General features: G+C 39.4%; 1 protein-coding gene across 2 annotated transcripts in view; it reads left to right on the top strand.

Moving 5' to 3' along the window:
• The window catches only part of SLC25A21 (solute carrier family 25 member 21), a 359,073-nt gene that overhangs the window by 316,235 nt on the left and 15,907 nt on the right, over positions 1–26,931 (top strand). For both annotated transcript variants that reach the window (XM_020801990.3, XM_078392470.1), the window contains 3 exons: positions 6,403–6,469; positions 11,994–12,053; positions 19,140–19,247. In XM_020801990.3, the coding sequence (XP_020657649.1) occupies positions 6,403–6,469; positions 11,994–12,053; positions 19,140–19,247 (235 nt within the window). The remainder of the gene's footprint in view (positions 1–6,402; positions 6,470–11,993; positions 12,054–19,139; positions 19,248–26,931) is intronic.

The raw sequence follows: 26,931 nt of genomic DNA, 5'->3' as shown, positions 1-26,931 counted from the left end.
CAGCTAGTTATATAATTGAAATGGGATGAAAATATATACAGCAGACTGAATAATTTTTGCTATAAATAGCATATGATTGATGTAGGCTACAGTTAACATTTAAATGTAGCAATTCTAGCCAAAGAACACTGCTAGCTAAGGAAAGGGTCCATGCCTTCTTGCAATGGAACCCAAATGTATATGAGGTTGCTTGGACAGGGAGGTTTCTGGGTAGGATGATATAAAACCTATCTACTCTAGCGGAGATATTATGTTGAGTCATGAAATTGTGCCTTCAGTTACTGTTACTGCAAATGTTCAAAAATAGATCAAATGTTAAAACAGATTTAATTTAATTTAATTTAATTTAACAGATCTTTTTAATTTAAAATATTTTTATCCCACTTTTCTCCTTAAAAAGGACCCAAAGCATCTTACTATTAAAATACAGTATTTAAAGCTAACAACAGTGAGTATACAAATACTAAGATGGATCAGACAAATACCATGCTAAAAACGGTAAACAAATGCAACGCTAAAACACATTCAGACCTGTAAGGTATGTACAACAGTCTGTTTAAAAACCACACTCAGGCAGCCGGTCACTGAGGGAAAGCTTGCCTTAAGGATGTTTGCTAGCTTGTGGAAGGACAGTAAAGACGAGGCCAGCCTGACCTCCGGTGGGAGGCCGTTTCAGAGTCTAGGAGCAGCAATGGAGAAGGGCCTCTCCCGTGTCCCAACCAAATGTACTTGTGAAGGTGATGGGACTGAGAGGAAGGCCTCACCTGATGATCTTAACAGTCAAGCAAGCTTATAAAGGGAGATGAAGTCCTTGAGAAAGCTTGGCCCCAAGCCATTTAGGGCTTTATAGGTTAGAACCAGCACTTTGAATTGTGCTCGGAAACGGATTGGCAGCCAGTGGAGTTGCTGTAACGGGGGGGGGGGGGGTTTATGTGAAAGGGTGATTTGTCATGCTCCTTGATATTAGGTGGCCATAGTGATATGTTAGTTTCTCCTGTATCTGGACACTTTCCACATTTGTTAATTTCCTCAGGAGACTCTTGCCAGTATCCAGGATAAAGCACATAGTAGTACTAGTAGCAGTAAAGTAAGGTAAAGGTTCCCCTTGACATTTAGTCCAGCCGTGTCCAACTCCAGGGGGCAATGCTCATCCCCGTTTCCAAGCCATAGAGCCAGCGTTTGTCCGAAGACAATTTCTGTGGTCACGTGGCCAGCGCGACTACACACGAAATGCCGTTACCTTCCCACCATGTTGGTACCTATTTATCTACTTGCATTTTACATGCTTTCAAACTGCTAGGTTGGCAGAAACTGGGACAAGCAATGGGAGCTCACTCCGTCACGTGGATTGAATCTTACGACTGCTGGTCTTCTGACGTACCTATACAGCTTCATTATTTTGTAAAAAATGAACAATATACTTCTTCAGCACCCCCTTCCCTCCTCTTTTCTTTTTAAACTGGAGAGCTAACACAAGGAATAAAACTACTTCAGCCGGTGCTAGTAAAAGTCTCACAGTATTGTAACAAGAATATAAACATACCAGATTAATACATATAAATGGACCATGTATGTGTGTGTGTCGGAATAGAGTGTAACTTTTGGGGACACTTTTGCAGTATTCCAATAGGTATTAAGAAGAAGTGTACAGAAGTTACAGAGAGAGAAAGTTTCTGGCCTAATTTTAGTTTTAAAAACCAAACTGAAATGCCAGCGCTTCTTCCACAATAGTACAAAGTGCAGTGTATAACATATAGTGTAACATTTCAGCTGAGCAAACAATAAAAATGCTTCCATAGGCATTTCAATAAATTTCTGATAAATTCAAATTTCAAATACAACTAAACCTGCCCATTATCCTGTGATATTTCTTCAAATAATACTTGCCTCCACGTTTTCTAATGGAAAAAGACCTATTCACGCCAACTACATGGTTTATTTCATGCTGAACACTCTGTGCACCTTCACGGGCAGGGCTCTGTAACTCATCTAAATTATTTGAACCCCTGATTCAGGCAAGGCAAGTGAGCAGGGCCCTAAAGGTACTTTCTGTCGTTGTTTCAATTACCAAACTATGTGGGTAACAGGCTTGGATTTGACAGCAACTGAAGAAAGAGGATATTATATGCATGCCTTCAATCAGCTTTCTATTTGATCCTTAAAGGGAAAATTATGTGAGAGACAGGGGAGGAAAACAACAAACTAAGCAGGATCCCAATTTCAATATAATTTGGAGAAAATAACTGATTTGGGTTGGACATGTTGCCAAAATGGATGACTCAAGGCTTCCAAACAAGAAATGGAAACCAGAAGGATGCCTAAAGCCTTAAAGAAGAACAAATTGGGAAGATATGATTGACTGTAATGTTTCAAAATCAACTATTGCAACAACGAATTTGGGCAGTTGCCCAGAACACAATTGAATGGTGATGTTCATTTAGATGCTTAATGCTGAAACAAAATAATACATTTTAACAGTGCTTTGGACAAAGTTGTAGCTGTTAACTCTTTCCATTTTGCTTAAATTTTAAGTTGAAGTGATGCTTTCTTTTTCTGCCCTTTGGTACTGAGAATTTGCCTAGAACAACAACAAAAATTAAGGGAACAATAAAATAGAAAAATTCTAGAATTTGTCATGAGACCCCTAGAAGCGTCTGTATCTCAGCTGTCATTACAATAGTCTTGCTAAAAATATATCATCCAGACATGTTTGCAAAAGTTTGCCTCTTGACTTTCAAGCAGAAAAGCAACCTGCATTCCTGTTGGATCTGAGGACAAGTTGCCAGTTTGGTGGCCTCCTCTTTCACTTCCATTTTGGCCAAATTTTTGGAGCTTGCCTTGTTACAAATGTTGTTACTCCTTTTTTTACTGGAAGAATAAGGACATCTAAAAGCGAGAAATAGACCTTGTGCTGTCTTAGAGGAGTGTGCTCCTCTGTTTCACTTCTCTGATGAGAAGTTTTATTTAAAACTTTCATTTTAAAAGACTCAATATAATCTTTCTTTAATGGAAGACAAAGGGTTTGTACAGACAGATGAAGGGTTGATTGATTATTGTGGGCCTGAAGTGGTTTGCTCTTTTTTCTGGACAGCATACAAAGTAATTACTAGAGTGGACCAGTCTGACCCCCGAGCTCCAATCCGCACCTTTTTGAGCCTTTGCCAAGCATGTACAATCACTGGGGCCAAAGTAAAATTAAGCCTTGCAGCTGTCAAAGCTGCCAAGGCTTCTCCTGGTTTCAATTTTTGATATCATGAAGTAGCTTAATAAGTGAGCTATTGGCAAATTAAAAACTTTCCCTACTCCTCTACAGAGGGACAGGTGAAGTGGATTTTTTTTTTACTCTGCTCAACTATTATTGTTGCACCAAATCAGTTAGATTAAATTTTTTTTCTTTCCCTTAGTGTGAAATGCCATTCGAAACCATGGCTGTGGGTGGATTCTGAATTGGCACTACAAATAAGGCAAATATTTTTTTAAAAAAAGAGTTTAATCTATGTGATTCAGTGCATTAGTGATGGTTATCACAGAAAAAAACAATTCACTTCCCCTGCCGTTCTGCAGAGGAGCAAGTGAAGTGTTTGATTGACAATGGAAGGAGCCAGAGAGTCACTTGAGGGCAACATGTAATTTAGAAACATAGATTGTGCCAAATAGAATATTGCTCCTCCCCCTAACCGTACATGACCCTATTTATTTTACACCAAAGGGCCAATGTGATTAGTTCTCCCAAAGTTCACTAAGCAGGGACTAAAAGAGAGAGAGAAAAGTAAGCAAGAACCAGATTAAGGAAAAAATTATCTAATTTTCTAAAGAGGTGCTAACAGAAAAACAAAAGACACATGCGCCCCAGCACAGAGATACCATTAAAAATATAAATATATGGTCCCAATAGAGAACTGTTTATAAATAACATCATTTAAAAAAACAGATATGATCCAATGCTTATATGACTTGCCTCTGGCTGATGTGCAGTACAGCACACATACAGTGTCCAGAAATAGCCACGTGACAATTTAATTTTACCATTAGAACTTTGTATTTTTTTAAAAAAACTAATCAGAAGAATTATTTATGTTAATTGGAGTTAATGTAGGCTTTCATGCTGAATTTTGTTGCCCTGTTTTTATGTGATTAACTTTGATCATTTTGTGACTTGTATGGGTTTAGAACTCCTTAATGTATGCACACCTTAACATGATGTTGGTGGGGGTTGAGCGTGTTTGAGAAGCTGAGAGAACTGCCTTCAGGATGCCAGACTCCATTATGAGCTTGGACTTTTAGTAGGGTCACTCAAGTTCAAATGCTCACAGCTCAGGCATCAAACTAAGATGCATCCACTCTCTTCAAGAGTAATGACCTCATCAGTAGAAAATAATGGATAGTTCCAATTGTGATGGGGTGGAGAAATTTCTGGAGGGCAGCTACTTGGCAGAAGAGGTAGCTAAAAGTAGCACTGGTGGAGGACAATGGCAGTGACACTCGAGTTAACTTTTTTTTAGTACTGGACAAAAGAAGACAGTGGTAAACCACTGCTGAACTTTCCTTATAATGAAAATTCTTTAATGGGACAGCCCAAAATAAAACAGGAGATGATGATGGAAGATGAGACTCCCAGGATGGAAAGCAACCAATTAAGAAAGGTCTACTGGGGAGGAGCAAAAAGCAAGTATGAATAACATACAATGTAAAGTCCACATAAGGAACTTGCTAAAATCAATTGACTATGAACAAGAACCGTGAATTGAAATGAGAGATATTATTACGGAAGGAAGCAAAAAGACAAAGAGAAAAGAAAGTAGTAGTAAAGAGAAAAGAAAAACCTAGATAAATGATGAAAGCAACACTTAAAATTGTAAAGGACAGACAAGATGTAAAAGTAAAAGGTGGCAGAAGTAGGATCAGAATCCTGAATGCAGAATATTGGTTTATGTTGTGGATGCTTTTATTGTACTGGCCTGGTCACTAGGTGGACAAGATAAAAATTATGTGTATGTCAGACAATGGTGCATTTTACAGAAAGTTTGACTAGATTCAGATGAAGGAAGAGTGAAAACTGAGGGAAGAAACATCAGTAATTAAAGATATGCAGATACCATCTTACTGGCAGAAAATGGCAATAATGTGAAATGGCTTTTACTGAAAGCCAAAGAAGAAAGTGCCAAAGCATTTGAATATCAAGGAGAAGAGAAATCTATTAGACTGCAGAAGAACTAGGCAACTTTAATGTCCACAGTTAAGAAATTGAAATAGTGGAAGATGTTGTATATCTTGGTTCAGTTATCAATCCAAAGGGAGACTGCAGCCAAGAAGTCAGAAGAAGGCTAAGACTTGGCAGGGCAGCAATGAAGGAACTGGAAAAGATCATCAAGGGTAAGGATGAGTCACTGTAGACCAAGACGAAGATCATCCACATTCTCGTATTTCATAATTACTATGTATGAGTGTGAAAGCAGGACAGGAAGAAACTTGATTCATTTGAAGTGTGGTGCTTTGTAGATGCCCTGAACTGCCAGAAAGACAAACAAGTGGGTCCTGGATCAAGTCAAGCCTGAACTATCTCTGGTGGCAAAAAATGTTGAAACTGAAGTTGTCCTATTTTGTGCTCATCATAAAAAGGCAGGATTCTCTGAAAAAGATAACAATGCTGGGAAATATGGAAGGTAGCAGGAAAAGAGAGAGATGAAAGAGAGAGATGGAAGACCTTCCTAAAGAAAGACACAGGCTTGAGTTTACAAGAGCTGAGCAGGGCTGTTGAGGAGAGGATGTTTTGGAGATCACTCATTCATATCATCCGATAAGTTGGAGAGGACCATGGTTTTAGAAATTACCTGTTGCTTGAATGCAAGTCCTCCTCCTAAAACAGGGCTGTTTCATAGGAAAAAACAAAAACAAATAGTTCCATGGATGTTTTAAAGCTTAACACATGAAATGCTCTATAAAGCTCACTTTATATGTATATATCTCAAGTGTTACAGGACTCTTTGTTCCTTTCTCTCTTATTAATATTGAATTTTCTTCTACAGGTGATGGGCAGTTAATTAATGTTCTTTATTACCTTTCTCCTTTCCACTGAAAAATTATTCTTTAAATAAAAAAGTAATCTGATCTATGCTGATTAAGTGGATTGAATTTGTATTTACAAACTGACAGTTATGCCTCTTGTTTCCATGGCGTAAACACAGTTTGGATCTCAGTCTTCGAAGAATTTGTATGTATATAATATGTATGAAAACATGACTTCATTGTCGACAATAAGAGCTATTTGGAATAATCAAGAATACAGTACTTTGATATTAGTTGGTACATTCTGAAAAGAAAACAGAATTACCATTTGGCTAATGTTCATATATACCGGTATCTTAACAGTAACTCCTTTTTTGCATGTCTTCCTTTCAATAGACTATTTGGATTCTATAAAGGGATCCTCCCTCCAATTTTGGCTGAAACACCCAAAAGAGCAGTAAAGGTAAGTCATTCTGTTTCCTCCCAAATACATATGTCCATACAATTGACTTTTTCTGTTAAATGCATGCAGCAGCACAATCTTCACTGCAAGATCAGCTGCCTGAAGAAGGAAATAAGGTGAAAGATCCTATACCCTACAAATCTCTGTTCTATCCCCTTTCAGAAGGTGAGGTGGATACAGGTTTGGGGAGGCTAATTTGCATTTGACTCCTCTCCCTCCATTTTAGATTTGTTTGGAATGAGATGGGATGGCCATGCTTGTGTGCAAGTACAGCTACATCAGATCTTTCATTTTGCCATTTAGACCTCTTTGGGTAACTCCCCAGGGATGTTTAGAAATAGTCTCACAATATAGACAATGAGAAGACTCATTCTATACTTCTTTTATCTGTGTCAATCTGTCTCCCCTCTGAAGATGCTGGCCACAGAGACTGGCGAAACGTTAGGAAGAACAACCTTCAGAACACGGCCAAAGAGCCCGAAAACCCACAACAACCAATGTCTCCCCTCTCGTTTTCAAGCCACTTTTCTCCATCCTCACTCCCACTTGGATTGCTAGGTGTTGTTTTTTTTCCCCTTGAAGTTTTGTCAGCTAACATTTCATGTTACCAATAGCTTATGGGACAGTTTTCTCACCCGCATTTCCCCCTAAAGATAACATTAGCATCTCCAAACCTTTGATTTACCACCAAACCTGTTGGTACCTTCTATTATACATAACTGGTGCGGTTTTTTGATGTAAGTCTACATCATGTGTGGGAATAGAGGAATCAGAGATCATGTGCAAAAAATATTTAGCTTTCCACAAGGGAAAGGGACCTGAATCCACCTTCTCTTCCTATTTCTATTATCGTTATTATAATATTACTATTATTAACTTTAATTCCATCCTGCTTTTCTACTAAATTATTAAAACCAGACACAAGGAAAAAATTCTACAAGTGATAGTATTTTAAAAAGCAATTAAACATATACTAAAAGGACACTAATTTTAAAATAGTTCAAAATGGATTTTACAACATGCAAAATCAGTAGCTTTTGCAGCATCCTGCATTAAAATTCCTTTCTCTGCCATCTGAAAGTCTGACTAAAAGTAATAGTCTTTGCCTGCTGGTGGGAAGACAGCAAGAAGTGGGGTTACCTCACCTCCCTTAGGAGGGTGTTTTAGAATCTTGGAGCAGACTTATGTAATACAGTTGCCCAGTGGTACACCTGCTTTTCAAACAGAAATGATTGAAAGTAGCTTAACGTACATTAAAAAGAGGACAGAAGTGAAGAATGCTTTCAGAACGAAACAGATTTTCTGGTCACATGCCTCAGCATCTCTATACACACATACTGCTCAAACATCCATTGATAAACACATTATGATGTTAAACTTAAACTTTCATGCTCTATAAGTCGCATTGAAAGAATATATAAATTAGATTTTATTAAACTTACATTTGGGTTGAACTGCCAGAGCTTGCATGAGATAACTGCTCCTAAACTTCAAGCATCTCATTGTGATTTTTCACTAGGAAATTTAATTTATTCATTTATTTAAATGTTGTTCATTCATTCATTTTATACGTTATCCCAAAGAGAACTCAGGGTAGCTCACAGTCAATTAAAGCAACAGAATAATCACTATTATTCTATTGAAAACAATTTTAGAAATGTCTTAAAAATTTTATGGACTATTCTTCCATTTAAAGGAATCCAGTCTATGCATAACTCAATAGACATTATACTTATAACAGAACACAACAATTTAATAACAAAATACTTGACCACATAAGTGGTGAGAGAACAAATAGGGTTAAATACAGCTGCAAATCCACCACATAGTTCCAGCTTATATACTAATTTATTTATAGCAAGTTACTAAAGTGCTGGGACTAATGCTTTCTGCTCACTTGTACGGACATATTGTAGATGTTTATTTAGAAGTAAGTCCTAGTGAGTTGACTGGGACCTATTCCCTGGTTAGTGGTTGTAGGACTGCAGCCTTAATTTCTCAATTTAGCTGGGGTAGGGGGGATGGCGGATGGAATCCCTTTCAAATTCATTACTATAATTCGAGTTCTATTGTGGTAATCTTACACAGATGCATCTGTACCTGCCATTCACATCTCCGAAACATTCAGAGAAAGGCTGCCTTGAATTATAAAACTGCTGTGCTGATAAAAGATCACTCAGATAAACAAACAAGGCAGAGTTCCTGTTGAGAAGGAAAATATAATTCTGTATTCCTTTGGTAAATCCATTTGCATGTAAAAATAAAGCCATTATAATTAAGGTAATATGTCACTTGGACGCCATGTGTCAAAGACAATTTTGCTTTGAAGAGTTCACATCCTTTGTCTGTCTGTTTGTGCCTTTTTCTGTCTTGCTTCCCCCTCTCCTTTTCTGAAAGAAAGCTGGTAATTTCGAAGGATGAAAAGCCAAACTTTATAGCCCTGATTTAGTCTGGACTTGAAGAAAAGACATGAACAGTGCCAGTACAATGGTTAACAGATGATCTTCTTGGGCAAATACATATTTTGCATGTGTTCCCAGACTTTTTTTTTTAACCTTAATGTTAGTGAGACATATGGTAAGTACTTTGTCTTTTTCCCCTCTCTGTGGAACTTAGATTTACGTGTATCTTTGCCAGATGGACAGTATTGACTATTAGATACATAAAGACATATATTATATTTTGTAATTAGTTTTTCCTTGGATTTGAGTTAAAAAAAAGCTTTTCTTTTTTTCTTTTTACTTAAAAATATCAAATAACCTGACCATCAGCAACTATAACAACAACAGCTTCACTCTTTTTGTGATAACAATGTTCTGAGCTCTTAATTAAAGTGAGCCGTGGGAACAAACATCACTAAGCTTTTGACGAACTAAGTTGGTTTGCCCATTTCAACTCTTTGTTTGGAGGTTACTACTATTCAGTTTGCTTTTGTTTGGCTTCAAAACTGTCCACATAATAAGAAACAGAGTTACTACATTCTAGCTAGTTCTTCTGTTTATGGCTTTAGGAAGCAATTGGTATTTTGAAGGCAAATTTTTAAGAACAAAGATTGCTAGGTAATGTGGATGGAGGGCATGGAAAACATTAACTAATACCTAAAATTCCATGATAAAAGGCAAAAAAGAAAAAAAGGACACATGTGTGTTAGTTTGATATGCAGTGTAAAATGTGTTTTGATGCTTATTCTTCCATATATGTTTTTATTAGTTCAACAAAACCTTTCATCCACTTGTTTTTTGCATAACCCCTTTGATTGTTTATCTTTGGTGATTTATAGAGTGGTGGTGTTCCACTTTATATGGGAACAATCCCTGCTGAACTCAGTGGATATTACCTTTAAGTAGATACAAGCTACATTGATATTTAGGGTTGTTTTCTAAATTAATTGATCATAAGATTTTGGCACAGGAAGATCTATATTTTGTTTAGTGAATTAACTCCAAGATGTGATGGATGATTTTCACAAACCACACAACTTATTGCACAAGTGAATGGGCAATCCTTGTTGCTTGGCCTAACACCCAACACCTTTACACAGGCTTAATGTTACTTTCTGCGTGGACAACCAGGATTGTGGCTACTGAGTTAGGTGGAAACAGCCTGCTGCTCAAAGTGAATGGACAGCATTTACTAAATTGATATTAAACATGCATGAACCATCATAGCACTCCTGCATCCGACTCTTCTTTATGATGAAATTATAGAGCTCCAGCTTTGTATAATGTTGGAAGAAGGATATCAAATGTAAGAGGAAGACATTAGTTAAAGTCTTCTGCTCTACAGATATGTCAACTGATCCCAATCAATGGGTCAATTAATATCTTGAGGCTTCTTGTGGGGTACACAACTTCCAATTTAATATGTATTGTAGGAATAACTGAAATTCCCATTGCACATACTCTCTAAAATGTCCCAAAGAGGCCTTCAAGCTTCTGAAGAAAGCTGGCTTACTTTGAAGGTAACATGATTTGATAGGACAGTGTACAAACAGCCTGTGGACCAAGCAGGGAGTCACATTATTCTGGTACTCCAGCATGAAGTGCTTCCAGCATAGATCATAGGATGAGTCCAAGAAAAAAATAGAGTAGAGTTTATTTTAGGTGCCAGGATAGAGCTTTGGGCATCTTATTTAGGGCCATAGTGTTCAGTAGGACCTGAGGTTGAAGTAACTGGTCCACAATGTACTACTTAGATGACAGATGACCAGACCTGTTGATCTCTACTCTTAAAGATTTTGCCTGACTGATACAGACACTGTGTATTGCCTTCTACTCACAGTGACAAATATCACGCATTCTTGCTCCTTTGTGTGACCTTAAAAAAAAATTGGAGCTGGCACACACAGAGTCCTGTGGAGATGGCTAGACTAGGTCTGAAGCCATGTGGCTGTGGAGTTCAAGGCTTGTGTTCCTTGATTTTTTAAAAAATATTGCTATATTTGTTTCTGCTTTGCCTATAAGAGTCAATAGGGGAGGAATCATAGCTGGGTGTGATTAATACTTGCATTTGGTAAACAAGAAGTCAAGAGCAAGCCTTAGTGTTTCATACACATGAAAAGAATGGAGCTGCTAGATTTAAATAAATGTTATGTGGCATCACCATTGTCAAAGTCATCAGCTTGGTGCCCAGCCTAGAGTGTGCCATATCAGAAGTGGGCAGGGCAAGATAGTGCCAGATTTATATTGCAACAGACAAGACTGGAGCAGCGTCTTAAAATGTTGCTATGGTTACTCAAAATAAGTTGCAGGGAAGCCACAGGCATGAATTGAATGGTAGCAGTTATTTTGAGAACTGGTATATGTTTGTACTTGACATGTCGCCTTCTGACCCATCAGAGAGTTGGAAGTGTATTCTAATTCTAAAGCTTTAGAAGGCTGAAAGAATGCATTTTAAGTACAAACAATAGTAAGAAGAAACAAAAAGAAAGCTACCTTGTCCAGAGTTTGGAAAAGTTATTTTTAAAAAACTTCAGCTTCCAGATTTCTCCAGCCAGTAAGGCCAGTGATTTGTTCTGTGAGAGGTAGGCCAAAAACATAAGACTTCAGAATGCTGGTATTTACTAAACAAAATATGTAGGACAGCTTTTTACATTATTTTAAGGAGAATTATTTCCTTTGAAGAAGGAACTACATTTGTGACAGATAGCCATTTGATTTGCATAAAGATTTGGGAAGTGTGATTCTTTTCATTCTAGTGTATAGGAAGGAGGAAAATGTCACGATGTGGAGCTACTATAAATTAAATTGAGCATTTGTACAGTATCTATGTATGTGTATGCCCACTCATAACCATCTGTGTATTTATACATATTTGTATAGTTTTCATCTTTCTAATAAGTTTCAAAATGATCTGAAAGAAAAATTAGCTAAATTCAGATTTAACCAAAGCCATGTGTGCTGCACTAATCACTCAGCAACGCACAAGTAGATCAAATCATTCTTTCTTGGTCTTTAAAGGTAACCAGCCTTCTAAAATAAAATCTCTTCTTAAGTTTTAAAATTCCACCATATTTATGTTCCAGTTTTTCACCTTTGAGCAATACAAGAAACTACTAGGAAATGTTTTGCTGTCACCAGCATTGGTAAGTGATACTATATACTAGAAACTGGAGGTGGGGAGGGGTCGTCTTTCTGTATATCTTTTTGATTTTGTAGGGGAAGTAAAAAGACTCCCTGGAAGCAGTGGTGGCTGTGACCCGCTAATTGGTGAGGCAGAAGGTATGAGCATCTGGAATGGGCAGAAGTGGGGCGATACTGGGTCTTCATACACACAGAAAGGGGGGTTGTCCTACTCACAGAAACTTACAGAGAAGCAGGCAGACGGGCATGTCTTCAAATAAACATTCACTCAGAGGGCTTTCTGCCTGAGACAAGGAAGCAGGCAAAAGTGGGACAACTAGGAACAGGCTGAGCTTGAGGTGGGGCAGGGACACCCTTATCCTAAGGCTTGATCTCCCACTGGCTGAAAGTGGGCTTTTCAATCCACATGACAGATTCCTCCTTCTTTTCTCAAATTCATCAAGATAATGAGTGGGACAAGCAAAGAGTCATGGAGGTGGGAATAAAGAGAGAAAATATGCTGGGAGATACTCAGCATATGCTCCTGCTATATTGGGGTGGAGCCTTTGTGTGATACCTAACACATGATACTTTTTGGACCGTGGAAGTACAGGTTTCGGGGGGCGGGGTTCTGTGTGAAGTGGGAGCTGTAAAATTCAGATGTGTATCTCAAGTTGCTACCCTTATTGGTGTGTTCCAGGGTTTGTGTTTATTTGTTTCTTGCTCTAAATTATGGACAATTGTGCCTTGAGATTTGGGGGCAGAATGCATCTTTTAGGATTGTGGAAGCTGGCCACCCTGCTCTTAGGATATATAATTTTTTTATGCTGTTACCAAAAAGAAGAGAAAATAGGAAGAGTACAGTAGCAACAAATTCTGACCATCTGGATTGTAGATTTCTTAGTTAAATGAGATTGGAGTTGGAAGTATTTCTGGAGTTTGGCTTTTTTAGTGGAAGTTTTGTGACAAGTGGATAAAGTAATTTTTTGGTTTGTCATGTAAAGCAAAAGTCTTTCTATTAGATTGTACCTAATCAGCCTCTGGGAATGAAAGTCTGCATGAAATGGGATTTGCCTAGTTAAACTGCACTTGTTTGTTACATTACTACTATTATTACACTGTATTTTGTTTTTAAAGATCCTCCTGTTCCCTTTTTCTCTCTTCTTCCCTTTTATTGTCCTCTCTCTCTCTCTCTCTCTCTCTCTCTCTCTCTCTCTCTGTGTGTGTGTGTGTGTGTGTGTGTGTGTGTGTGTGTGTGTGAGATTTAATGGCTCTTCCTTTTCCAAAGAACATGAGATAAATCCTTAAAAGTTATCATATTTTTTAGCAGGGAAAAACTCTAATTCATCTTGCAGATGTATGGGATGAGGAGAAAATTCCTCAATATGCTTTGAATAAATAATACAACGGTTCACTAAGCTTCATGGATTGTTGGATATTCCTCATGTTATAAAGCCAAGATAAATGAGGATGGTGGTAACATTGCAAAAGGTGTTGTGCATAAAGACACTATAGGTATACACAAGACGTGTGCTTCTGACACAGAGAGAATTTCTTTGGATTTGGCAGAGCTCACCAAAAAAAATTTTTTAAAGAGAAAGAAAAGCCCCAAAGCCTGTACTAAGCAGAATAAAGGCAAAGCTTGGGGAATTTTTTTAAAGGGAGTTTTAAAGGGAGTTGCTGTGATTACTTAACTGAACTTCTTTATTACTGTTAACTGTTCTTTTCCTGTCTCTTTGTAAATATATTTTGCTCTGAAAAAGTATTAATTAAAAAGTAGCAAGTAAATACTACTACTACTACTACTACTACTACTACTACTACTACTACTACTACTACTACTACTTGTGAACTGTTCAGAGTAGCCTTTGCAGCCAAATGGGCAGTATACAAATTAAATAATAAAATAAATAAATTAAATCATCTTCATCATCTGCTCCTTACAGGCAGAAAATGTAATGATATTACTAGCTATTATATTCATTTTGCACATTTTTATGGAGTTATTGCTCCCATAATGAACATCTTACAGGTAATTGTGTTGCTTGTAATGTGTTACTTCCAAGCTCTGCAGCAACAGGGAAGTGGAGTCATAGTATATTTCAAAAATACATATTCCTGCACAGAAATACAGGAGGGTGAGCTGGTTGTGCCATCAAGACCATCTGGATTACTATAACTGGGGCAAAAAGGGAAAAAAAAGGTATATGTACTCTGAGTCTACTACTAACAAAGCCTTTGAAGAATAAATTGCAAGATTTTCAAAGAGAGACAATGTAGTAATAATGGGATATTTCATTTATCCCTGACATCTGTTGAGAAGCACATTTTGCCAAATATGACCCTTCCAAGAACCCTGCCATTGTTGCTGGTAGTTTTCTTCTACAAAAAGTAGATGAAGAAAGCTATCTTTGTCTTGATTCTAATCAATAATGATGACTTGGAGGTAGAAGTGGCAGTAAGGCGATCTCCAAGGGAGAGTTACCATATTCTACTTGAGTTCTTGATTTCAAAGGAAACAAAAGCAGAGATAGCCACATGTATATGCCGGCCAATTTTACTAAACTCAGAAGAATGATAGATAAGGTCCCATGGCAAGAGATACTAACAGGAAAAGGAGTCCAAGATGGATGAGAGTTTCAAAAAAGGGAAATTCTAAATTCTAAACACACAATACAAACAATTTCAACAAGAGAAACAGTGAAAGACAGCAAAAAAAGGACCAATGTTACTTAACAAAAAAATCTCAGAGATGACCTGAAAATAGAAAAGGATAGGTATAAGAAGTGGAATGAAGGCCAGGCCACAAAGGACAGCAAAGAACTGCAGGGATGTCACAGGGAAGGCAAAAAAGCGGGGACTAGCAAAAGATACTAAAACCAACCAAAAAAGCATTCTTCATTTACATGTTTAGCAAAAAACGTAGAAAAGAAATAATGTCTCAGTTATTTAGTGGACATGGGGAAAATATAGGAAATAACAAAGAAAAGACAGAAGTGTTCAATTCATACTTTAGTATGGTCTTTTTCCGAAAGGTAGTCTATGACCTCTGGGCAAATGTGAAGTACAAGTGGAGGGCACAGGGATTGCAGCTTGAGACTGATAAACAAATTGTCGAGGAATTATTGCTTTGAATGAATACAAATTTATAAGACTGGATGAACTGCATCCAAGAGTATTGAAGACCTCTCGGAGCCACTGCATTTTCTTGAAATCATGGAGAATGGATGAAATGCCATGTGATTGGAGGAAGACTAACATTGTCCCTACCTTCAAAAAAGGCAAAAAGGAGGAAACTGGGAAGTACAGACCAGTCAGCCTGACATCAATCCCCAGGAAAATTCTGCAGCAGATTATAAATCAGTCACTCTGATTTGAAAATAATCCTTTAATACTAGAAGCCAACATGGATTTGTCAAGAATAAATCCTGCCAGGATCACCCCACTTTTTGATCTGATAACATCCCTGGTAGACGGTGGGAATACTGTAGACGTATTATATCTTGACCTCGGTAAAGCTTTTGACAAAATGCCCCTGATTAGCAGTTAACTAGGTTTGGGCTGGATAGAACAACTGTCAGGTGGATACACAGTTGGTTACAAAATTGTACTCAGAGAGTGTGCACCAATGGCTCCTTCCCAAACAGGGAAAAGGCAACAAATGGGATACCATGAGCTTTAGTCCAAGGCCTAGTGCTCTTCTACATTTTTATTAATGACTTAGATGAGAGAGGTACAGGGAATACTTATCAAATACCTTGGAAAGCGGTGAGCGCTCCCACTCTGGAGGCATTCAAGAAACAGACAACCATTTGTTGGATATATTTTGATTTGGACTCCTGCATTGAGCAAGGGGTTGGATATCCCTTATTATATGCCCCTTCCAACTTCATTATTCTTTGATTCTAAATCACATTTCAAGATGTGGGCCCTTCTTACTCTACTTAATGTGATGTTGTTTCCACCACTAGAAGAATCAAGCGTGGATACCTTTTGATTTCCCGTTTTGTTTACAGTAGACCCTCTACTTAAGGAATTAATCCGTATTGGAATGGTGGCTGCAAGTCGAAAAGTCTGTAGGTCGAATCTCCATTGCCCTACAATGCATTGAAAATCGATTAATCCCATAACCAGTGGTTTTTATTCTATTTTTGTTCCATTTTGGGTTTTTTCTGGTCTGCATGTCGATTCTCCGGCTGTAAGTCGAATCTAAATTTTGCAGCCAGAGAAGTCTGTAACTCGAAAAGTCTGTAAGTCGAGCCGTCTGTAAGTCGAGGGTCCACTGTAATTTTGTTTAATTTTGGTGTGAATAACATTGCTGTTTATTATTCATAGGATGCTTCACATTACCCAGTCTTTGTCTTTGAATACCAATAAAGAATCATGTGACACCTTAAAGACTAACAAGGTTTATTTGGTATAAGCTTTGGTGGTCTATTATCCACTTCTATAAATACCAAATAAATGATGCCAAATGTATGTCAAATAAAACTTGTTGATCTAAATACGGAAATATCAAAGAACTGTGTTAAATTTTGGTTGCTCCCTGATGAGCTGGAGTCTAGGAATATTAAATAAAGCAAGAAAATTTATTTGATAGATGTTCAGACAGATATTTCTGGATATTATGGCATGTAACTCTGCCTTCTAAAAGGATACTCAAACCAGTTACTAGAATTTTATTTGTGTACTCTAGTATTTAGCTCTCCATTTTACCTCTCCACTTCCTGATTATACAAACTGTTTATCCATAATAAAGATACATGAAAAGGCTGGTTTACAAAGCATCTGTGGTCAAACAAAGCACTTGAAGATTTGATAAATTATGCCTTAGGTAGTCCATTATATAGAGCTTCTAGGAAAGAACTTTGTTAGGATGTCTTTGTACACAAACTTTGTAGGCTGCACACAAACATGTCACTGTTGGACCGGAGGTGGTAGGATTTTGTATTATTAACTTTATTGGCATGGATCCCATGGTCTTTACTTCTGGGAATTAAGGAAAGGGGTTTTCCATCACTTCCTCTACCCTGTAGCCACCTGCACATCCCAAAATACTTCTCCAGAAGTTCTAGAAGCATTCCAGAACAATGAATGGTGGGTGAGGGAGGCAGTTGACCCAGTTTCTGGAGATCTACCCAATTTTGAACAATTCTATTTTACTCCAGAACACCCCCCCAGATGTACAAAGAAGCATTATAAAAAGATATGTAATGGGGGCTAGAGAGTGAAGAGAGGCAGTAAAGATCCCCTTCATGAACTTTCTTGAGTTAATTTATGCTAGGATCTGAATCTGTTTAATAATAGTCATAACTGATTAGCAACCACTTGTTTGACATTGGTAAATACTGGACCCATGAAGTCTTTTCAGTTGTTATGCAGAAAATTATGCAAAATGTTCTGTTGCTTCCTGGAATGGCAGTCATTTATACTAAGTTAAAGTAGTGCCTTATGGGTAAAATATTTTTCCACCTGTATGATGATGACTGGATTGAATGAAGAAATTCTTCAGTCCTTGGTCAGTTCTTCACACTGGTTTATATGGAGATAGGACGAATCTGGGATAGATCCTGGGTAGGTTTACTCTCCTAATCTTGCCCTGTTTGCTCTAAATAAAGGCAACATCTGCCACAGGGCACCAACCATACGTGGGCTGGGTCTCACAACCCAGTTACCCCTCCTCTACTTGGTGTGCCCAGGCAACATGTCATGGTCTTCAAGGGTTGAAATGCCGGTGGCTGCCTGCCACATCCCTATCCAGCCCCTATATTTTGCTTAATGCAAGTGGTATTAAGGCATGAGATCATAAATGAATTAGATACTATTAGTCCTAAAGCATCTTACTCTGCTGCATTATGGTCTCTGAGTTCAGGATTATGAAAACGTTTTTAAAAGTTATTTTACAATATTTGTCTGTATCATCTAGATACTTCGAATGCCCCATACAGTGACTGAAATCCTGTAGTAAGTTGCAATTATAGCAGAGCCATTGAATCAGTGAGTCAACATCTATGTAAGTTCCATTGATTCAATGGGCCTACTATACTTGCAGCTTCCTACTGGATTTCAGCCAGTTTATTACATTGTTATATTTACTGAGTGCGCCTGGCACTTCATTATCTCATTGGCCAATATCCTATTGCTAGCCCCAGCTAGACCTATTGATTCTGTTGAGTTTATGTAAGTCTTGACTTACCATTCAGCACTTAATTCAATGGCAGTAAAGTTACACTGGCGTAAGTGTGCTAAGAATTTATGTCTGGCAACAACAATTACGCTATTCAGTAGTGGAATTAGTTGGGCATCCCCAGCACAACCAGTTGTGCAATGCGCTGGTGGAAGTCCTTTGTGGATTGCACTTCCACTTCAGCAGTAGGGCAATTACTGCAACCTCACGTGTAGTTGCGCAACAACATTTTGGCTCATGAGTCTGTTCTACAGAGGTAAAGCGATATGATTCTGGCCGTTGTATTTCCTGTATTACACTGAATGCCCGTGCGGCAACTGCATTGTTATATGATGTACCAAAGTCCTTGTTTTCAGCATTACATTGTTTAAGTCTTCTCGGAAGTGAAACTTTTCCTTCTTCAAAAATATCTGTTCACTGTGTTGGGAAGAGAGCAATTTAGTCTGGTATTTTCTTTGTAATAAATATACTAACTAATTAACTGTTCACTTTATACTCTGCTTCTAAGTGATTTTAAGAGCTGTCATTCTCATGATATTATGCACACAATAATGTGTAAATTACTCTTCATAGGGTAATAATCTCCCGAAACAGAATGGGCAGGGCATGCTTTTCCCCACACAGGCATTTCTTGAATCAGTCACAAAGCTTTCTTTCTAGCTAGGGAGAATGTGTTGTTGATAGGACTTTGACATTTTATTTTGAGTATTTGGAATGTGGTTTGTGGCTTTTGTAATTTCTTCTGCATGAACTGTCAACATCTAATCAAGGACGAAAGCTGTTTAGTAATGGTATACTTCGGCGCAGGGGTTGGTCTCTCCACTTTCATCGTATCAGTCAGCTTAATGCTCAGCTTCAGAAAGTGATGTGCGGGATGTTTTGCTGCAGTGTGCATGAGAACTGATTGATTTAACTCTTTTAGACATTTGCAGTTGCTGGCTTGGGATCTGGGCTCACAGAAGCAGTTGTGGTTAACCCTTTTGAAGTAGTCAAGGTTAGCCTCCAGGCAAACCGGGATGCTTTCGCAGAGGTACGGTAACTGGAATATTTTTTTTTCAATATACTGGGAAATATAAGAGCTGGATGATAAACATAATATCTTAATCAAGACCTAACCAATTGCGGGGAGGGGGTAAAATCTCTAGGGGCAGTTTAAAATAAGTGACCGTTTCACTTTAAGAACTGTCATTCGAAAATAGCTGGGAAAGCAAATTTAATGTGGACGATGTGGTGGAAAATATGTATTGGGGAGTGGCTCTTTGATTGTGTAGTCTATCATTTCCTCTGTAATCATAAGAAACTGGATTTCAAGTTGTACTGGCAGAGAACAAAGGAAAGAGTGGGAGAAAGGGACAGGAAGAACAAAAGAAGGCATTGAAAAAAAACAACTATCATTTGTTGCTAAATAGATATTCTCCCTCCAGATTTCACAACACCTGTATGCAAGCCTGCTACTTTATTCACAGCATAACATTGTTAATTGACTCCACATATACTTATATTTTTATTCTACTAGATCAACAAAAATTGGCCACTGGATCTTTGGCGCTTTTGAATCCATAGGACGAGTAGGCTCTTACATTTCTTAGTTCAGAAAAAGAGCTGGCTGTAGCTCTGCTTCATAGTGTATCTGCGGAGACGACTTGTGTGGAAGGAGAATGGGATCACTTCAATGGAGCTACTAGAAGCTGTCAGCCAGGAGTGGGCAAATGGAGCCCTCTAAATTTTGATGGACTGGTGCTCCCATTGCCTCCACTGGCTAGGACAGATGGTAGTTCCAGTCCAACAATATTTAGACATTACTTTGCCACCCATGTAAACAGCTTCTAGCAATTGCATATAAGACATGCATGGAGGGAGAATGACCAGGTGCAAAAGAGAACAGGACTTCTGGATATTGAAAAGTTAAGCAAAACAGGGAGTTTGAGCAGGTGCAGCTCGCATGACAAGTTCTACTTGCTGAAGTGCCTTCTACACCAGTGGTCCCCAACCTTGAGCCTCCAGATGTTCTTGGACTTCAACTCCCAGAAATACTGGCCAGCAGAGGTGGTGGTGAAGGCTTCTGGGAGTTGTAGTCTAAGAACATCTGGAGGCCCAAAGTTGGGGACCACTGTTCTACACAATTACTGAAGGTTCAGGAGTGCTGTATTATTTTGGTGAGACCAGTTGGTCTTACTTCCCACCCCAGTGTATTCATGTCCACATCAACTATATAAACGGGGGGTTGGGTCCTTTTATGGGAAAAGACAGGGTAAAAATATTTTAAATACGTAAATAAAAATAAAATATTGTAGGGCTGGCTGGTTAGCTCAGTGAATTGGGTTTCTGGCCGTGGAGCCAGAGGTTGGGAGTTTGACTCCTCACTCTGCCTCCTGGAAGAACAACCAGCCAATGTGGCCGTGAGCAAGACTACATGGTCCCGGAGTGGGCCCTAAAGAAGGAAGTAGTAAACCACCAATGAAGACTCTATGCCTAGGAAACCCTGAAAGTGGTTGTTATAAGTTGGAATGGATTTGACGGCACGCCATTATTTATTTAGATATGCTAGGCTTCTCACAGAAACAAGTGTTGCTTAAATTTAAATGTTAGATATACAGTGGTGCCTCGACTTACAAACGTCCTGACATACAACCATTTTGTGTTATGACCAGCTCTGGCCGCAAAATGTTGCTTCAACCTGCGGCCAGAGCTTCCAGTGACGAACACAAAAAGGCAGGGGAAAAAGGTGGGAAATTCAAATTGCTAACTGTTGGTGGTGAAGAGGCTGCTTCTTTGTAGCACTTTCACCCCAGCAGTTAGAGTGTGTGCAATTGGAGGCAGCTTTGGATTGCCTGGTAAGGTAAAGTGCCGCTTACTGCTTTTTCAAAACTGTTCTGGGTGGGTTTTGCAGTGTGGTTATGGGCTGGGGTGGGTTATGTTTCTGTGCTGTGATGGGTCTTGGGGAGTTTGTTTTTTGGATATTTTCCCCATTTCCGGTGGGTATTGGGGGATTTGTTTGCTTTTTGGCTTCCCCCCATTTCCGATGTGTCTTGGGGGATTTGGTTGCTTTTTGGAGTTTTTTTCCATTTCTGATGGGTCTTGGGGGATTTGGTTACTTTTGGGGTTTTTTTACCCTATTTCCAATGGATCTTGTGCGATTTGGTTGCTTTTGGGGTTTTTCCCCCTTTTCCAATGGGTCTTGCGGGGTTTGGTTGCTTTTGGGGGGTTTTTTCCCCATTTCCGATGGGTCTTGCATGCTTCCCTTGCTTTTTGCTTTGCTTTCTTTGCATTTCCGGTGTGCTCTGCTTGCTTTTTGCTTTGCTTTCTTTGCATTTCTGATGTGCTCTTCTTGCTTTGTTTGCTTTTTGCTTTGCTTTCTTTGCATTTCCGATGGGTCTTGCATACTTCACTTGCTTTTCTTTCCCCCCCTCTTTGGCCGGAAGGGATTAATCGTGTTTCTGATGGGTCTTGCACTGATTTTTTTCGTTATTTTTTTCTTCGGCTGGAATGAATTAATTGCATTTCAGTGCATTCCTATGGGAAATGGTGCTTCAACTTACAACCATTTCGAGTTATGACTGGAGTTCCAAAACCATTTAAGTTCGTAAGTCAAGGCACCACTGTAGATATTTAGATTCCTAACACATTTTTAGAAGAACTTTGAACAAAACAATATGTCCTGGTTACAAGTATCTTCTTCAGACGTAGCCTAAGACATTTTTCCAGTGGAATACTAAAATCAGGATCTTCTTGGGTGCTGGTGGAGCATGAAGCTATCCTGGTACAGTAACACAGGATCTCCTATTTGTGCATTACTCTTAGGCAGATGCATTACCCTTAGGCTTCTGCCTGTGCAAGAAGATCCTGGATACTTCCTTGCACAAGTATCAGGAAGGTCCAACTATTTGCATAATGTCTACTAATTAAGTTGCATCAGGTTGCCTCAAACAGTTTCCTCCCTTGACTTCATTTTCTCCCTGTACAGTAAGTCCTTGTGCTCTGTTACAAAGTGTTTCATTTCCAATGCAACAATGAAATTGTGAAATACATTGTGTTGAAGTAGCTTATTAAAAATCTGTAGGGACTCTTGTAAGACACAGCAGTTTGAGTGGCAGCCTTCTATTGCAACATGTTTCCTCTTGGAAGTGCAGTTTACAATTTAAAAGCACAAGATTATGTATACTTTGCCTCCCCCTTTCTGAATCATGATTATGCTACTTTTCTGTATGCCTCTTATATAGGGCTCTTATGTAAATAAATGTAGTTTTTTCACTTTCAGTGAAACAGTAATAAAATGAAACTACCAGGGGGAAAAATATGTCTTGACACGTTTGAATATGTTCTACTGTTTCTTAAGAAAAAGAAGACAGGAAAAAAACCTGGGAGAAAATTCTTCTGTCTTAAATAAATGGATGTAGTGTCTTTTAAATTTATAAGGAAGGGATCTTGGCTGACAAAATAATAAATATGCCACAGAGGCTTATTTATAACTATACAGTCATTTGAAGCACAGGGTGATTTTCGGAGCAGCTTTGCTCTCTAAATTTTCAAGACAGGCACATAATTCACCTAATTCAAATACAGTATTTACTCTAATAACAAATAGCAGCCTAAACAATAAAGTGATTGCTAGAGCAGACACATTTTTATTTTTATTTTTTTATTTATTTATTTATTTATTTATTTATTTATTTATTTATTTATTTATTTATTTATTTATTTATATCCCGCCCATCTGGTCAATCGATTTGTGATATATCAATCAATTCTAGATGGGCGGTATATCAATTAATCAATCATTCGATCGACCAGATAGACAGATAGATAGACAGACAGACAGACAGACAAAAGTGTTAAGGACTTCCTTTTTCCTACTGAAATCAGTAAAACTATCAGCCTTGGTATGTCCACAGAAAGCTCCACAACCATAGAGCTACTACTGCTTTTGGTGTTTCTGCAAAGTGATATGACTCAAAATGATACATTACAGGTGTAGAACTAGAATCCAAGACCCTTTTATTCCACAGAGGAATGTCCACTGAATGCAACTTGCATTGAGAGGCTGTAAGATCGGGTCCCTCACCTATGCGGAACCTAAACTGGCATAGCTATTTTATGTCCCATTAAAATCAACAGGAGGGAAAGCTTAAACAAAAATGTTTAAGAAGACAGAAGACTGGGCACTTTCACGCAAACATCCCCCCCCCCACAAAAGCCCCTGAGGTCATGGAAAACAGCAGAGAATGTACTTCCTCCTTAGGATTTCTGCAGGACCCTGCACTACCTGAACTTCCCTCAGTAAGTTCTATTGTATTCAGTAGAGCTTAATTTTGAGGAAAATATACTTCTTCATCGTGGTCTTCTGTGAATGCACACAAAAGGGTTAACCCAGCGCCAGCGTTGGTCCTCTCAGAACATTCTCGAGCTTTAAGAGAAAAGTAACAAAGTTTAAGGCTGCCTATACCGCGCATCCTCCGCCCACCCAAGCCTCAGTTCCATTTTTCCACCTAGCAATTTTGACCCTCTCGCTTCGAGCTCTTTATATTTTCGCTGTTTGGACTGATATATTCAGTTTTTTGACATTGGTTTGGACTGACTTGGTGAATTATCTCCTTCCCTGACGCGGACTACTCTTTCAGTCCACTCCATCTTTGGATTTCCCCTCAATTTTGGCTGCTTAGGACTTCCCGCCTTTTTTCCTGCCCCACTAACGGCTACCAGTAAGACTTTTCAGCTTTTATGTACCCCTCAGGGCCTTTTAGCCATTGTGTTGTGTGTTCTAGGAAGATTCCCCACCAAGACAGGCATGATCGTTGCCTTTTCTGTTTAGGTGAATCTCACCTCACTAAATCTTGCAGACATTGCAAAGCCTTCACCAAAGCTGCTTTAAAAGTCAGGCAACAGCGTCTTAAATATCATCTGTGGGAATCCACCTTAGCTTCTACTAGACCTTCTGATATGGAAATGGTCTCACCTTCAGCCACCCCCCGATCCGAATCGGCGGCTTCCCCTCAATCAGTGGTCTCTAAAGTTACTAAACCGTCTAAAAAGGCGACTTCTTTGAAGAAATCTGCTTTGACGTCGAAGTCTGCTTCTGCTTCTGCACCTAAACCTATGAAGCAAGAAAAAGGAAAGGCTCCTGTTAAGGCTAAAGAATCCTCCATTCAGCTTCCGCCTATTTCTGAAGCTTTACCATCACCTATATTGGAGGATTCGTCAAGAGACCATGAATCCTTGTCGGAGGCAGCCCCATCGCTCCCTCCTCGACAAGTTGAGCCGTCTCTTCCGGCTGGCATCTCCTCACCAATGCCGAGTCGGCTTGCTGGAGCCACTGCAGGCTTGACTTCTGCCCCACACAGCCCAATGCCTCATGGGCAGGGGTCTTCGGCTCTTTTGGTCTCGTCAGCGTATTCGAAATCGAGATCCCCTCGTAAAAAGTGCTCTTCGAAGAGAAAACACCGCTCCTCGACTCGACGTCGATCCAAATACCGATGTCGAAATAGATCTTCGGACTCGGACAGCTCTGATAGAGCATCGGCACGTCACCACCATCGACGCCGATGAGACTATAGCTCTTGGGATTCCTTTTCAACGTTGTCTGATCGAGGTCGAAAGCATAAGAAAGTGAAGTACATCTACATTTCTTCTTTGTCTTCTTCAGAGTCTCCTCGACCCCGCCGCCATTGTCCACATCGACGGGTCGACATCAAAGGTTCAACGGCCCCAGTTCCACCTCCTGCACAGCCTGTTCCCTCGACATCGATGGCTCTTATTTCTTCACAGCAGACCCAGTCCTCGACTCTCGACGTCGAAAGACAACCTCGTAAAAGGAAAAGGGATGTTTTTTAATCAGACCCCAATGAAGTTTCTTCTGTGCCATCTTCAGAGTCTGACCAATAGTTACCATCGCAACCTTGTCAAGGGGACCTTCCTGAGGGTGAAGTTGTTGGTTCTGATACGGGGGTCCACATGCTTCATCTCCCTCAGAAGACTTCTCCTCATATTCACAGATGCTCTCAAGACTAGCAAGGGCTCTGAAATTGGAGGTAGACCAACCTACGCCTCCTGCTGAAGACCTTATTTTTTGTGACATCAATCAAGAAAGGTCTCCTCCTCCAAGCCTCACCTTTGTTCCAGTGATAATGGAGATTATCAAAGAATTCTGGGAGCAGCCTTCTACCTCTCCCTCTATTTCTCGTCGTACAGAGAATCTTTATCGTGTTCATGACAATGACATGAAATTTTTGCTTAAACATCCCATACTGAACTCACTCATTGTAGAAACAAGCTGCACTAAGCCCTCTGGGAAATCACATGTTACTTCCACTAACAAGGAGGGTAAGAAGTTGGAGATTATTGGTAGAAAAATCTACTCCTTAATTTCTTTCCTCCTACAAATCATAAACTATCAAACTGCTTTGGGAGCATACCAAAAGCAGCTCTGGCTGAAAATTTTACCTGGTCTCAAAATGACCCCAGAGGACGTCAGGCAAGGTTTCCTAAATTCCTATGAAGAAGCACAAATTGTATAAAAACATCAAAGGTTGTCCACTAGGCATGCAGCGGAGACTGTTGCCAGAGTTCTCATGTCTGCTGTCACTATTCGCAGGCATGCATGGCTGAGATCTGCCAACATCCTAAAGGTAAAGGTAAAGGTTCCCCTTGACAATTTTTGTCCAGTCGTGTTCGACTCTAGGGGGCGGTGCTCATCCCCGTTTCCAAGCCATAGAGCCAGCGTTTGTCCGAAGAAAATCTTCCGTGGTCACATGGCCAGTGCGACTTAGCCACGGAACGCTGTTACCTTCCCACCGTGGTGGTCCCTATTTATCTACTTGCATTTGCATGCTTTTGAACCGCTAGGTTGGCGGGTGCTGGGACAAGCTACGGGAGCTCACTCCGTTGCATGGATTCGATCTTACGACTGCTTGGTCTTCTGACCCTGCAGCACAGGCTTCTGCGGTTTAGCCTGCAGCGCCACCAACATCTTAGAAGATGTCAAAACCAAAGTAGAAAACCTTGCTTTTGACGCTACTGGACTATTCAATGAAAAAACTGATAATCATTTGGAGGAACTTCATATGGCAAAGAAGACCGCCAAATCTTACTCAATCCAGCCTCAACCTAGATATAAAAAAATTCAATGGAGAAGGTCTTATGCACAATATCAGCAATCTTCACAAGAATACAGACCTTAGAAGAACTTGCCTCAGCAAAGGTCATCTCAGGCTTCTTCGTCCACTCCCAGTTATCATCCTCAACAGTCGCAGTGTAGGCAATCCTATAAGCCGCCTACTAAAAAATCAAAACTGTATCTTTGACTTTGTCATAGACGTAAACAGAAGTCGTGTCACCACACGACTACAACCATTTCTGGCAAACTGGTCTTCCATCACAAACGACTCATGGGCATTAAAAATCATCCAATTCAGCTACCGAATGGAATTTATAGAATTTCCTCCCTTAGGGTTTGTAAGTCACACATCTTTAGATCCTGCTCTAGAGGAGGAAGTTCTGTCACTTCTAGAAAAGGATGCCATTCATCCTGTTCCAATCTCAGATCTAAAAAATGGATTCTACTCCCGGTACTTCGCCGTGCCAAAGAAAGGTGGAGGTATAAGACCTGTCCTCGACCTAAGAATTCTAAACACTTACCTGCATCCAAGATGCTTCCGGATGGTGACCTTGGAGTCCATCCTGCCCCTGTTAAAGAAAAACAATTGGTTTGTGGTGGTGGA

Source organism: Pogona vitticeps, chromosome 1, assembly GCF_051106095.1.
Source record: "Pogona vitticeps strain Pit_001003342236 chromosome 1, PviZW2.1, whole genome shotgun sequence".
Taxonomy (NCBI): Eukaryota; Metazoa; Chordata; class Lepidosauria; order Squamata; family Agamidae; genus Pogona; species Pogona vitticeps.
The sequence above is the reverse complement of the archived record's forward strand: the minus strand, read 5'-3'. Positions and strand labels throughout refer to the sequence as shown.